Here is a 12879-nt window from a genome sequence, read left to right as displayed (position 1 = left end):
TATTGTATATTTATTAAATAGTACAATTAAAAAATAAATATTTTTTTATAATTATTTTTAATGGAATGGATATTCGAATATTCCAAAATATTGAAAATTCAAAAAAAAAAACAATTGTATTCCTTTAATTTAATATTTTACTATTAAAAAATGTTTTTTTCTGAAAATTATTTGAATATTCGTAAAAAAATTGAGTATCGTGAATTTTTTCAATAAATGTATTTTGAAATACTGAAAATATAAATAAGATTTTTTTATTTCGAATTTATAAAATATTTACTTTGGAAATAATATATATACATGTGGTAATTGTTTAAATGAGTGTATAAATGTTAAATAGGAAATAACTTAAATACATACCAAAATAAAATTGACAACTCACCAATTGGAGAATCCACCTCATCAATTGAACTCCAACTAAGCAATTTTGATAAATGACATCATCATTTGCCACATGTCAATCATTGAGGGCATAGATCCTCTTTTTATATTATATATAGATATTTAGCTCCATTTTTTTTCTTATCCTAATGTAACTTAAAAACATTACCCCATAAACTTCGGCTAAATTACGAAAAAAATTCCCGCCTATCTGTAATTACCAAAATTCTCCTAATGTTAGCTTCCTTCTTATACCGACCTCCCTTATGGTCTGAATTCTCTCGAATATTTTTTATTTCAGGGAATATTCCCGAAAAATGCCGATTCTACCTCTAAGAACAATCTCTTAAATGTAGGTGATCTTGGTATACCTTTCGCAGCAATCTCATTTTCTGCAACATTACATTGCAACATCACCACACTTTCTAAATTGATAGTATGAACCATCATAGCATACATAGAAATTTTTTAAGATATGTACATGGCTACTTTCAATATGTTTCTAAGTTTGTAGCGGCAAAATTAGTAAAATTTGGAGAATATCCTATGAAATAAAAATGATTCCATGAAAAATCACATCATAAGGGGATCGGTGTAAGATAAAAATAAATATCTGGGGGATTTTGATAATTATGGATAGATGGGGGTATTTTCGTAATTCAACCTGAATTCAAAAGTTTTTTCGTCAAAATACTTTCTTTATTCAGTTGCTACTTCCCAAATTCTGGCACAAAACAAAAAAAAAATAATTAATTAAATAATTAAATTAGGGGGAAAGGCATGAATAATTTGAAGCCTCACCACTCACCAGGTTTATCCTCAACATCGATATCCCCTCTTAGGATGACGTAAGAATGAGTGAGTGGGCCCCACACAACAACAATAATAATATAATAAAGTTAAAAGAGTCCTTAAAAGTGAAGAGAGAGAGAGAGAGAGAGAAAAAAGGACATAACAAGAATTGGACTATGTGCCACTCCAATTATATAATCCCACACCTAATGAATCTCTCCTCTACACATGGAGCACACCCATACATATCTCACACACATATATACATACACCTATGCTTGCAAACAATGCCTCCTGAGTGTAGATTATGACTTACTGACATCAATTTCAAATCTCTCCAGGCTCCTTTTTCTGTATTCTAGTTGTATTATTCTATAAGAGAGAGAGAGAGAGAGAGAGAGAGAGATGTTGGAAGGGAAAGCATTGATAGAGGATACAGATATGCCATTGAAGATGCAGATTCAAGCAATGGGATGTGCTTCTCAGGCACTTGATCTCTATGATGTTCTGGACTGCAAATCTATTGCTGCACACATCAAGAAGGTGAGATAGAGAGAGAAAATAATGTTAATCTTTCTTGATTTTTTTCTCTCTCTCTCTCTCAAGATTTTGTGTATTTTGCAATTGCAATAATCTAATCCCTTTTTGCTGAGTAAGTTGATTTTTTTTTTTATTTATAGGAATTTGACAAAAAATATGGGAGTGGATGGCAGTGTGTGGTGGGATCAAACTTTGGGTGTTTCTTCACACACAGTAAGGGGAGCTTCATATATTTTACACTCGAGACTCTCAACTTTCTCATCTTCAAAGGCTCCTCTTCTTCTTGATGATGATGAATAGCACTGGAAAATTATATTAGGACACTTAAGAAATGAAGATTAACTAGCCTTGTAATAGAGGGAACTCCTCCTATGTTAAGTTTAGGTTGTACAAATCTGATGTACTTGCTAAGCTCTGTTTTTATGGGTAAATCAATCTGCTAAACTCAGCTATTTATCCACTATATATCAAGATTCAAGAATGAAGTTTAACTGCGTTTTTATTGGTTCTGTAACAGTCGTATTCGTATCTATGAGTAGCAAAACGCTTCATAGAGACCAATCGTTATTCCGAAGCTAGTTTCCTGGAGCCTCTGAATTAATATAACAAGAAAAATAGATATGCAGAATCTGTTAGGTCTCTCATATAAAATAGACATGGCACCACAACTAGTTGCATCGTAAGCAGAGGTCTAAACAATACTGTTTAGATTACTATATATCCTCCAACGGCTTCTAAATTATGTACTAATTATTCATTAATCAAGCAATAATACTATGACGTTGAATTTGTGCAAATAGTACTCATTAATCAAGCTTTTTGTTCTTCCACTTTTTCAATTTCTTGAACACGAAAATTATCAATCACATTTTCTCCGATACATTTTTCTGTCTTTCTTAGATCTCATATTTTTCATCGACGAACATATTCGAGTTGGTAGATAAGAAGCTTCACAAATATCTAAAGCACTTCGCCTATATTAATGATTATACTCACAGGAAAGACGAATGCAGCATTGAAATCAACATCCCGACTCTTGAAACAATCTACGTTAAAGGCAGGAAGATTCGGTTTCATGGCCATAAGTTCAGAAATCTAGAGTCTGTCTAGGCGGATTAAATTTTCAAGCAATTCGTTCGACTTCATGATAATTTAGAAGATGTTCCATCATGGTTCCTCGGGTTAAAGTTGACTGCGCCACGCATTAAGTTAATCTAATTTTTTTCTGAATGTTGTTAAAAATCCTACGAACATTCTGAACATTCAACAAGCCAACAGTAATATTGGTGTTAATAATATCGGTTTTTTCTTTAACCACATAGCACAAGTAATTGTAAACATTAGAGGTTTAAAAAGTTACCAATGGCTTCTAAATTATGTATAAATTACTTGCATCATGGATTAACTAATCAGAATAATAATCGAAACAGTTTCCGAGGTATAAGTTCTATTACATGAAAGAAATGCAGCTGAGAAATAGTACCTGAGCAACACCCACACAGAAGCACGATCAAATAACCGGAGTTAGCAGCGGTTTGTCTGAAAAATGCGCTTCAAGGTTTTCGACAACTAGATCCGCCATTGCCTTTCGAGTTTCGACTGTGCTAGCTCCCACATGAGGAGAGAGAACTATATTATCAAGCTCAATGAGTGCATTAGGTACTTGAGGCTCGTTTTCAAGAACATCTAGCCCAGCTCCTGCCAAACGGCCCTCGACGAGAGCAGAGATCAACTCTGCTTCATCGATGTGGGACCCTCTCGCAATGTTGACTATTATTCCTTTTCTGCCTAATGCGTCGATGACATGGCGGTCGATGATGTGGCGAGTTTCTTCTGTTAATGCACAAGCTACGATGAGGATTTGCGAGTCCGAGGCTAGGTTAAGAACAGAGGGATAAAATTTGTATCTCGAATTCGGTTTCTGCGAACGAGAGTGGTACCCGATTGAACAGCTGAAAGCTTCGGCTCTCCTAGCTATGGCGGATCCAATCCTCCCCAATCCAATAATGCCCACTGATTTCCCACTGAACTGGAGAAAGATGTACGAAATATGAAAGACGGTTAATTTAAATAAAAAAAAATAATCAGATCAGTGGTTAGATGAGTTATCGTTTTCACAAAAGGATTAATTAAATTAGGGTTTCACCTTTGTGGTCAAATTGAAGTCGGATTTCTTCCATTCGCCGCTTCTGACAAACCGATCGGCCGCACATATCCGCCGCAGCGTCGCCAGGGTCAGCAGAACAGCCATATCCGCCACCTCATCAGTCAAAGCGTCGGGAGTGTAAGTTACTCTTATGCCCTTCTCTCTGCACAATTCCAAATCGATTTTATCGAGCCCGGAGCTGTGGCTCGCGACAATCTCCAGGAAGGGCAGAGCGTCGATGAGCTCAGTATCGGCGCCTTGCACGCCGTTGCCCACCACCGCCTTGATGGAATTGGAGTGTTCTCCGATGAACTCGCGGCGGCGATCCAGCGGCACTTGCCAGTATTTGAAGAGGATGTATCGTTTGGAGAGCTCCTGCTGGAGGTAGGCCGACAGCGGCCGGATTAACAGAACGCCGATCGGAGTTTCCATTGTTGATGGTTGGACAATACCATTGGATTTCGCGGTCTTTTTTATGCAAAAAACTAGGGAGTAATTAATTGTTAAAATTATTATTCCCAAGTAATAATTAAATTTCACATTTAATACCTCAAAATAATTTCATTTTTTATCGTAAATCATACCAAAATTTACAAGAATCCTCATGGAGCAAATATTAAATCAACTTATTAATAAAACACCTTCACATTTACGATCTAATTCATAATAATTGTAAAAATTCAGGCAATTGGACACTGAGTGTAATCCAAATCCAAATACATTGCAATCATTATTATAAATAGGATAAATTACAACCACCTCCCTAAGGTAAAGTGTAACTACAAAAAAAATCCCTTTTTTTGAGAAATTACATCCAGCCCCCTACAGTTTGTAAGTTTTTTATATCCACCCTCTACAAAAGGGTGTTAATGTAACAAATCTACAAATTGCAGTGAGGTGAGGATGTAACTATAGAAAAGGGAGGGGCTTATTTTCGTAAATAGACCATACCTCAAGAGGGGTTAATTTAGCCTAATGACCACAGGTCTAAAATCAGTGGCACAAAACGCCACTGTATAACTAATCAATATTCATACAGCAAACGAAAGTACGAAACTATCAAACCACCGGAGTTAACAGGGGCTTGTTTGCAAAGTAAGCTTCCAAATTCCCAAGAACAAGGTCAGCCATGGCTATACGTGTCTCTACAGTGCCGCTCCCTACGTGAGGCAAAAGGACAACATTGTCAAGCCCAAATAGTTGCTCAGGCACTTCGGGCTCCTTTTCGAACACATCAAGGCCCGCACCTCCCAAACGGCCCTCCACAAGGGCCGACACCAATTCGGGCTCGTCCACGTGGGGCCCTCTTCCTATGTTGATGAGAACTCCACTCGGACCTAATGCATCGATTACTTCACGATTCACGATGTGTGTTGTTTCTGGAGTTAGTGCACATGCTACGACTAGGATGTCACAGTTTGAAGCTAACTCAACGACACTTTTATGGTACTTGTAGTTTTCCGCGTTTGGTTTTTCGGATCTTGAGTAGTAACTGATGGGGCAATCGAATCCCTCTGCTCGTTTTGCAATTGCTAATCCGATTCTGCCCAGTCCTATGATGCCCACTCTTTTGCCACTGAACTGCAAAGACAATATATAAATGGGGGTTGAGAAACTACTCCCCTTCAAGAATTTTACAAAAACGAAAAAATATCCAAACAACCCTTAATGTAAGATTCGTAATATTGGAGAAGTGCATCTATTAAGTGGACTGGATTTAAGTTCAATGGTATGTCTATTACTTCACTAATATCAAAGATTAAGATGTGGCAACTTTGATCTAATGCATTGTGATGGTGATAAGGATTTAGTAGCAATTAATCCTCAAAATTGAGTAATTCCCAAAAGTGAATTTAACCTGATTAACCGTTAGAAGCTATACTATACCTATTCGAGAAGAAATAACAACGAGCAAAAGATTAACAACCTTAATATCATGTTATAACTTATAACCTAATCAAGAAGCAAAACAAATGGCCTGACACCCTTAATCATTTGCAGCATTAATAATTTAAAATTTAAAACTGTTTCCATTCTCTTAGTAACAAAGAGACTCAAATAATCCCCTTGCATTAGGCAGAAAATCAAACCAAACTACTCAATTTCAATTCGATATCGCTCGTTAAAAACTCGTTTGAGCTCAATAAGCTATGAAGCTCACCTCGAACTCGACTCGATTAGAGAAAAAAAATGATAAAATAAAACTATTCGAGCTCGATTCATGTTCGGCTCGATTAAAGCTCGACATGATTGCTTATCAAACCAAGCTCAAACATAAAGCTCCATAAAATTTCAAACAAGCTTGAACAACCATGTGTTCAACTCGACTCGATACGTTTACATCCGTATCTCCACATCCTAACAAAACCGCAAGTATCATAAGCTACCTCTCCGAAATAACAATTCATTACACAAAGCTAAATTAAGCTCAAATCAAACATTAAGACATTATCACCAAATCATTAGAATATTATTAACAAAATTAAACTGTCTACTATAGATGCAAAAGCAATATGATAAAAGCAGACTGTACAATGGAATATACCTTACTAGTCAACTTGAAGTCACCAAACCTCCACGCTCCTTTCCGCACGTACTTATCACACTCGCAAATCCTCCTCAAAACCGCCAGCATCAACCCGATCGCCAAATCCGCCACGTCATCGGTCAGCACATCGGGGGTGTTCGTAACCCTAATTCCCTTTTCCTTGCACTTGATGAGGTCAATTTTATCCAATCCGACGCTAAAACTGGAGACGATTTCCAATTTCGGCAGCGCGTCAATCAGCCCGGCGTCGGCGCCGGCGGTGGCGTTCCCGACGACGGCGCGGATCGAATCGGCCTGCTGAGTCAGGAACTCGCGCTGCTGCGGCTGATTCCAGTACCGGAAGAGTTTGAATCGCTTGTCGAGCTCTTGCTCCAAGTAGTTGTTCATCGGGCACATCATCAGAACGCCAACGGCGTCCATCTTGGCGGCGGCGGAGGCGGCGGAATGTGGTGATGGTGTTGTGGTAGTGGTTGAGAAACTGAGGTGGAGTGGAAGAGCGGAAATCGATTGGTTGATATGGAGAAGGTTGCACTTGCACGTGAGAGAGATGGATGGCTGACAAGCGGCTCGCCGCACGAGTGTGGCTAACATTTTACAGACCTGGCTCAATGACAACGACCCTATTTTGCATCGTATTAAAAAAAACAATTATAAAAAAAATGATGTAATATACCCAATTTGCCCTGGGTTAATCCAACTTTTGGTTTTTTTAATCGATATTTAAGGTAAATTACGACCACCCACCCTGATGTAAGGTCAAATTACGAAAAAAAGTCATCTTGTTTCTGTAATTATAACCATCTCTCGAATGTGAATCTTCTTACACGTCCGCCGGTATGGTGTTAAATTCAGTGGAATCTTCAAGATTACGTGGAATATTCTCCAGTTTGTACCCGTTTTACTTCATTCGAACTCTAAATTTTGAAATAAGATGATCACAAGACGTGTCTCTTACTTGTAAATCAGATTGTGGTGCATCAAAAACTGTATTTTTGCACAAAAGAAGTACAAACTAGAGAATATTCCACGAAATCTAGAAGACTACGTTGAATTTGACACCATAATAGGCCACACATGTAAGAAGATTCACAGTTGAAGGATAGTTGTAATTACCCAAATATAATGGAGTTTTTCGTAATTTAACTTTACCGCAAGTCAGTGTTTAAAACGGTGAATTTTGATGGTTCAATGTTGTTTAGACCTTCAAAAGTTCACTATTTTGGCCTTCTATAATAATTAGAGTCTTAATAGTTTTCATAGTTAATAATTTAATTTCATAAATTATATATTAGATCTCTTTAGACTCGATACCTATTAGAATCAAACACTAAGGAAGAGTTTTCTCTACGCGGGGGTTTTGTTTTCTTCTTCATATAAAAATAGTTGATAATTTCCTTAGGGTTTCAGATGTTCTTCCTTAGGGTTTTGTTTTCTTCTTCATAGTATAACCATATATTATTAGGGTTGGCAGAGCTGAGAATCTTCATCATGGAAAACGCAGCAGCTCAAAAAGTTGAAGATGGCGGCCGTACGGACAGGATATCGAAGCTGCCAAAAGATATACTGTACCACATACTTTATTTCATGTCGAAAAACGAGGCAGCTCGAACCTGCGTTTTGTCGAAATCATGGCGTCGTGTTTGGATCAACCGGCTGAAACTTACGTTTGACGAGCGATCGTCCTCGTTCGACGGACCTCACCGCACCAGATTATTCGTCTCCAGCGTGAACGAAGCTCTACAGTCGTACCTCGACAACCACAACATTCATCGTATAGAGGAGTTTCACCTCATCCTAATGAACAACTCCGAATCGATCCTCCTTCTCGAGAAGTGGATTCCGATGCTCGACGCGACTCCCATCAGGGAGTTGTGCCTTTGGATCCTCCCAAAATTAGGACGAAAATTCCCCTACGTCGACGATCTGCCCTCTGCGGTCTTCAAATCGGAACGCCTCGCGAGGTTATGTCTCTACAGGTGCAAACTGAGCCTCGAAAAGATACATTTCGCTCGACTGGATAGACTCCGTCTAAGCTACGTGAAATTCACCGAGCGCGTCTTCGAGAATATAGCGTCGAGCTGCCCTTTGATCACAACGATGTGGTTCAAAGAGTGCACGTGGTTCGAAGAGTGCGACGACGAAGAGGTGAAAACAATTACCTTGGAGAAGAAGCTTCACAAAAATCTCAAGCACTTCACTTTCATCAACGACCGGGCCCACCGGATGGACAAACGCAGAGTCGAAATCCACGTCACAACCCTCGAGACAATCCACGTTCACGGCTGTACGGTTCAAATCCACGGCAATAAGTTTCGCAATCTGAAGGAACTGTCTCTGGGGGTCGTGATACTATTGAGGGAGTCGTTCGACTTTTCGTCGCGCCACGAATTCCCTGTCCTCACAAGCTTGAGGCTTCACGGCACTCTTAGATGGGAGTATTTGAATTTACGCATGAACGCCCCGGAATTAACAAGTATCCGATACGCAGCGCAGATCGTCCCGGCCATCACTTTCACTAGCCCGATCTCGAGTCGTTGCACATCGGATATAGTCATCTTTCGGATGCAAACCGACCCCGTGTCGTGGCTCCTCGATCTGCACGCGTTCCTCCAAACGATTAGCCGATCTGAAATTCGTCTCTGCATGTGTAACGTTCTGGAATTTGTCGAACGAGTGTTTGTTGAGAATAAGCCGCCTGTTGTGGTGCAGGTATTGGGATTGAGCTTCATGAAAAATCGATCATATTATTTTCCGTCCTTTTTAAACGGTATGTTTAGCGTTTGTAGTCCGATGATAATAGTTCAGGAATCATTTATTGAAGGAGAGGCTAAGTCGGAAAGGGATCAGAAGGAACTCGTTAAGTTTTTGTGGGAGTTTCTAACGAAGAGAGACGGTACATTTAGACGGAAACAAGATTTGGAGGGGTTATGGATTGACAGGTTTGATACGAATGGACAACATTGGAAACGTGCACTATTGTCGGAATGCGTATTGCCGGAGAGTAAGAACCGTCTCCGCTTACGATTGAAATGGCGCGAGCGCGAAGCTAATTGTGACGATTCGACAAGTTAGAAATATTATTTTACGGTCCTTTTTTTTTGCCCTCGTTTTCTCTATCTATTTAATGGAAGCATTCTTCTTTTTTTTTTTTCTTTCATTTCAGTCTTTCTTTTTTATTAAATGGTATGTTTAGAATTTGGCATCCGAGTTTGTCGACCGAGGAATATAGCTCCGGACAGTCGGAGAAAGAACGAATAAACAATAATGTCATTGCATGAGAGTAAAAATTGTATCCACTTTCGATTGAAATGGAGAGAGTGACATTGTGAGTCGAGTTCTAAGCGTTAAAACTCGATACGGTTTTCAATTTCGATCGGCGCGCCGGAGATACTGACCACGGTCGCGGATCGCATGATGTAAATAGAAATTACGAACCAATGAATTAACTTGATGTAAATATTTGCATAAATCTACCTATTTTACCCTCGAGGTTTTGAGGAACAAGATTATTACATTTTTTTTAGAAAAAATCTTTTAATTTATTTTAACAAACATATATTAGCCATCCAAAATGCTACTAATTCTCGAATGTGTGTGCTATTGTGAGTGCGTGTGTGTGAGAGAGAAAAAAAGAGGAAGAGAGAGAGAGGTAGACATGTTTTATGTTAATTACTCCAAAAGATAACAATATACAAAAACCAGAAGGGAGAAAAAGAAAGAAAGAAAATCAATTCCCTTCTCTTTTCTCCCACACAAAAAAAAGAAAAAAAAAAAAAAAAAAAACTCATCCTCTGACTTTTTTTTTCTATTACATGCACCCCACCTTCTTCCCACATTTTAAACATAACTAATCAACAAAAAGAAAAACAATATATTAAAATAAATAAATATAGATCACCTTTGCCTCTACTTTTCTTTTCCCAATCACAATTCTTGAAAGGGAAGAAAAAAATTTAATCTTTGTCATTTTTTGTTTTTTTTCTGAATGATTGGATAGTAACAAGGTTAGATAAATGGTGGTTTAGCCCTGGTGGTGGAGGAAGAGGTAATTAATCTGGTGCTTTAATTTGGGCTGGGGCGTTTCGAAACGAAAACAGAATATAATAGTGCGCGAAAAATGATTGAATGACATCAAGAAATTGAACCAGGCTCAGCTAAAGAATGGATTCTGCAAATAATAATTCAACTACTCCCAGCCCTCTTGCAAAAGATAGGCATTCGGGCAAGTTTGTTTTATAATTATTTTCGATGTTTCGTTATTTTTTTATTTTATTTTTTTGAATTCTGATCGTGAAAACGGCCTTTTTCGATCGTGTTTCGTTTGTTTTGGTGGCGATAATGTAGATATGGAATTGATGAAGGAGAAGTTTGCAAAGTTGCTTTTGGGAGAGGATATGTCGGGTGGGGGGAAAGGTGTTTCGTCGGCTTTGGCGTTGTCGAATGCAATCACGAATTTAGCAGGTATCTCAATTTTTTTTTTGTTTTCCTTAATATTTACAAAAAGAATTTGAGCAACATCAAGAATGTTGAAAATTATGAAGAAATATTTTTTTTGGTACGTAATAATATGTTTACGTGAATGAATGTTTATAGCTTCTGCATTTGGAGAACAAAAGAGATTAGAGCCCATGTCGGCAGATACGAAAGCGAAATGGAGAAAGGAAATAGATTGGCTCTTATCCGTCACCGATTACATTGTCGAGTTCGTTGCTTCAAAACAAAAGGCGAAAGACGGAAGCACTATGGAGGTAAATCTCTCTCTCTCTCTCTCTCTCTCTCTCTCTCTCTCTCTCTCTCTCTCTCTCTCTCTCTCTCTCTCTCTCTCTCTCTCTCTCTCTCTCTCTCTCTCTCTCTCTCTCTCTCTCTCTCTCTCTCTCTCTCTCTCTCTCTCTCATCACATGACATTTCGTTCTTTACCAGGTTATGGCGACGAGGCAGAGAAACGATCTCCACATGAACATCCCTGCATTAAGGAAGCTTGATGCTATGCTACTTGTAAGAAAACAATTTCCTACCTGATTCTTGATTCTTGATTCTTGATTCTATTGCGTTAATCATGAACAAACAGGATTGTCTCGATAACTTCAAAGACCAAAACGAATTCTACTACACGTCAAGCAAAGACGAGGACTCAGGAAAAACGACAAGGCAAGAGGAAAAATGGTGGATCCCTACGCCAAAGGTACCCCCAAACGGCTTATCCGAGGTCACAAGAAAATGGCTGCAATATCAAAAAGACTCCGTAAATCAAGTCCTAAAAGCAGCTATGGCTATCAATGCTCAAGTCCTCTCCGAAATGGGAATTCCCGATAACTACATCGAAGCTCTCCCTAAGGTACAAATTAAAAATAAAATAAAAACAACGTTTTCGATTATAGTATTGTACTTATTCACTTTTTTTCTTGTGTATGTATTGGTAATAGAATGGGAGAGCAAGTCTAGGAGATGCGATATACAAGATTATTACAGAAGACTTTTTCGATCCGGATTGTTTGCTTTCTTCGCTAGACTTATCAACGGAGCACAAAATACTCGATCTCAAAAACAAAATCGAAGCATCGGTTGTGATATGGAAAAGAAAAATGAATGCTAAAGACACCAAATCCTCTTGGGGTTCGGGCGTGAGTATGGAGAAGAGGGAGCTTCTAGAAGATAGAGCCGAAACAATCCTGCTAATTCTCAAGCACCGTTTCCCCGGTATCCCACAATCCGACCTAGACATCAGCAAAATCCAATTCAACCAAGTAACAATTTTTTTCGATTTTTTTCTTTTAAAGATTCAATTTGTTCTTTAAGATTCATTTTTAACTTTTTTTTTGGGAATATATAGGTTTTGATTATCTTTCTCGATTATTGCAGGATGTGGGCCACGCGATTCTCGAGAGCTACTCGAGAATTATAGAAAGTTTGGCGTTTACAGTCTTGTCGAGAATAGAAGATGTCATGCATGCGGATTCTCTTGCAAGAAATCCACCGAACGCAGAACAGAAGAAGAACTCTGTTAAAGAACAGCCTAAGGAAGAGCAACCGGAAGTTTTGAAGTCCAACGAGGGCACACCTACTTCAAAAACATTGCTCGATTTCATGGGGTGGAATCTAGACCAGGGAGATACTAATAACAACAGTATGAAGAAAGATTCGATCGATGATGTTGGTAATAAGCCACTCAACAAACCGGCAAACGTTGTCACGAACAAGAAAATATCATACATAGAGAGGCTAGAGAATTTAGGTGGTCTAAGAAGTCCCACAGCACGCCACTAAGCCGTTTGATTCGTATGAAATGCGGGTTTTTTTTTATTATTTTTTAATTTTTTTTTTATAAGTTGTAGTTCACTTTTTTGTAAGTAGGAAGAGCATTGGTAAACTGACTGGAATCCAATGTACTTTTTAGATGTCCGAAAAGTCCTACTAAGGGGAGGCACGCAGTTTGAAAGAAGGAAAAAAATCGAGTCTTGTGATGAATCATCGT

The 12879-nt window shown here is 38.5% G+C and overlaps 4 protein-coding genes across 4 annotated transcripts; 2 read left to right on the top strand and 2 right to left on the bottom strand.

Moving 5' to 3' along the window:
- Window positions 1-1447: 1447 nt before the first annotated feature.
- On the top strand, window positions 1448-2198 carry LOC105975672 (uncharacterized). Its single transcript, XM_013000876.2, has 2 exons — window positions 1448-1716; window positions 1854-2198. The coding sequence occupies exons 1-2, from the start codon at window positions 1579-1581 to the stop codon at window positions 1998-2000; spliced, it is 285 nt and encodes a 94-aa protein (XP_012856330.2). The 5' UTR covers window positions 1448-1578; the 3' UTR covers window positions 2001-2198.
- Window positions 2199-3087: 889 nt separating this feature from the next.
- Window positions 3088-4439, bottom strand: LOC105975670 (glyoxylate/hydroxypyruvate/pyruvate reductase 2KGR). The gene is made up of 2 exons (XM_013000874.2): window positions 3860-4439; window positions 3088-3742 (listed from the first exon to the last, which is right to left on the bottom strand). The coding sequence occupies exons 1-2, from the start codon at window positions 4289-4291 to the stop codon at window positions 3224-3226; spliced, it is 951 nt and encodes a 316-aa protein (XP_012856328.2). The 5' UTR covers window positions 4292-4439; the 3' UTR covers window positions 3088-3223.
- Window positions 4440-4507: 68 nt separating this feature from the next.
- Window positions 4508-7036, bottom strand: LOC105975669 (hydroxyphenylpyruvate reductase). The gene is made up of 2 exons (XM_013000872.2): window positions 6405-7036; window positions 4508-5440 (listed from the first exon to the last, which is right to left on the bottom strand). The coding sequence occupies exons 1-2, from the start codon at window positions 6996-6998 to the stop codon at window positions 4919-4921; spliced, it is 1116 nt and encodes a 371-aa protein (XP_012856326.2). The 5' UTR covers window positions 6999-7036; the 3' UTR covers window positions 4508-4918.
- Window positions 7037-10017: 2981 nt separating this feature from the next.
- On the top strand, window positions 10018-12872 carry ROPGEF12 (RHO guanyl-nucleotide exchange factor 12). The gene is made up of 7 exons (XM_013000877.2): window positions 10018-10629; window positions 10752-10868; window positions 11001-11155; window positions 11328-11402; window positions 11476-11742; window positions 11831-12151; window positions 12267-12872. The coding sequence occupies exons 1-7, from the start codon at window positions 10569-10571 to the stop codon at window positions 12669-12671; spliced, it is 1401 nt and encodes a 466-aa protein (XP_012856331.1). The 5' UTR covers window positions 10018-10568; the 3' UTR covers window positions 12672-12872.
- The last annotated feature ends 7 nt before the right edge of the window (window positions 12873-12879 follow it).

The sequence above is a fragment of the Erythranthe guttata genome, chromosome 9 (genome assembly GCF_056151865.1).
Source record: "Erythranthe guttata isolate IM_541 chromosome 9, IM_541, whole genome shotgun sequence".
Lineage (NCBI taxonomy): Eukaryota > Viridiplantae > Streptophyta > Magnoliopsida > Lamiales > Phrymaceae > Erythranthe > Erythranthe guttata.
This window is presented reverse-complemented; position numbering and strand designations above follow the sequence as displayed.

What these genes read in the sequence shown, in the direction of transcription:
- LOC105975672 (XM_013000876.2), top strand. Translation starts at nt 1,579, where the DNA reads ATGTTGGAAGGGAAAGCATTGATAGAGGATACAGATATGCCATTGAAG. An exon ending in TTGCTGCACACATCAAGAAG is followed by an intron (nt 1,717 to 1,853) that starts GTGAGATAGAGA and finishes TTTTATTTATAG; the next exon opens with GAATTTGACAAAAAATATGG.
- LOC105975670 (XM_013000874.2), bottom strand. Translation starts at nt 4,291, where the DNA reads ATGGAAACTCCGATCGGCGTTCTGTTAATCCGGCCGCTGTCGGCCTAC. An exon ending in ACTTCAATTTGACCACAAAG is followed by an intron (nt 3,743 to 3,859) that starts GTGAAACCCTAA and finishes ATCTTTCTCCAG; the next exon opens with TTCAGTGGGAAATCAGTGGG.
- LOC105975669 (XM_013000872.2), bottom strand. Translation starts at nt 6,998, where the DNA reads ATGTTAGCCACACTCGTGCGGCGAGCCGCTTGTCAGCCATCCATCTCT. An exon ending in ACTTCAAGTTGACTAGTAAG is followed by an intron (nt 5,441 to 6,404) that starts GTATATTCCATT and finishes TTGTCTTTGCAG; the next exon opens with TTCAGTGGCAAAAGAGTGGG.
- ROPGEF12 (XM_013000877.2), top strand. Translation starts at nt 10,569, where the DNA reads ATGGATTCTGCAAATAATAATTCAACTACTCCCAGCCCTCTTGCAAAA. An exon ending in AGCTTGATGCTATGCTACTT is followed by an intron (nt 11,403 to 11,475) that starts GTAAGAAAACAA and finishes ATGAACAAACAG; the next exon opens with GATTGTCTCGATAACTTCAA. An exon ending in GCAAAATCCAATTCAACCAA is followed by an intron (nt 12,152 to 12,266) that starts GTAACAATTTTT and finishes CGATTATTGCAG; the next exon opens with GATGTGGGCCACGCGATTCT.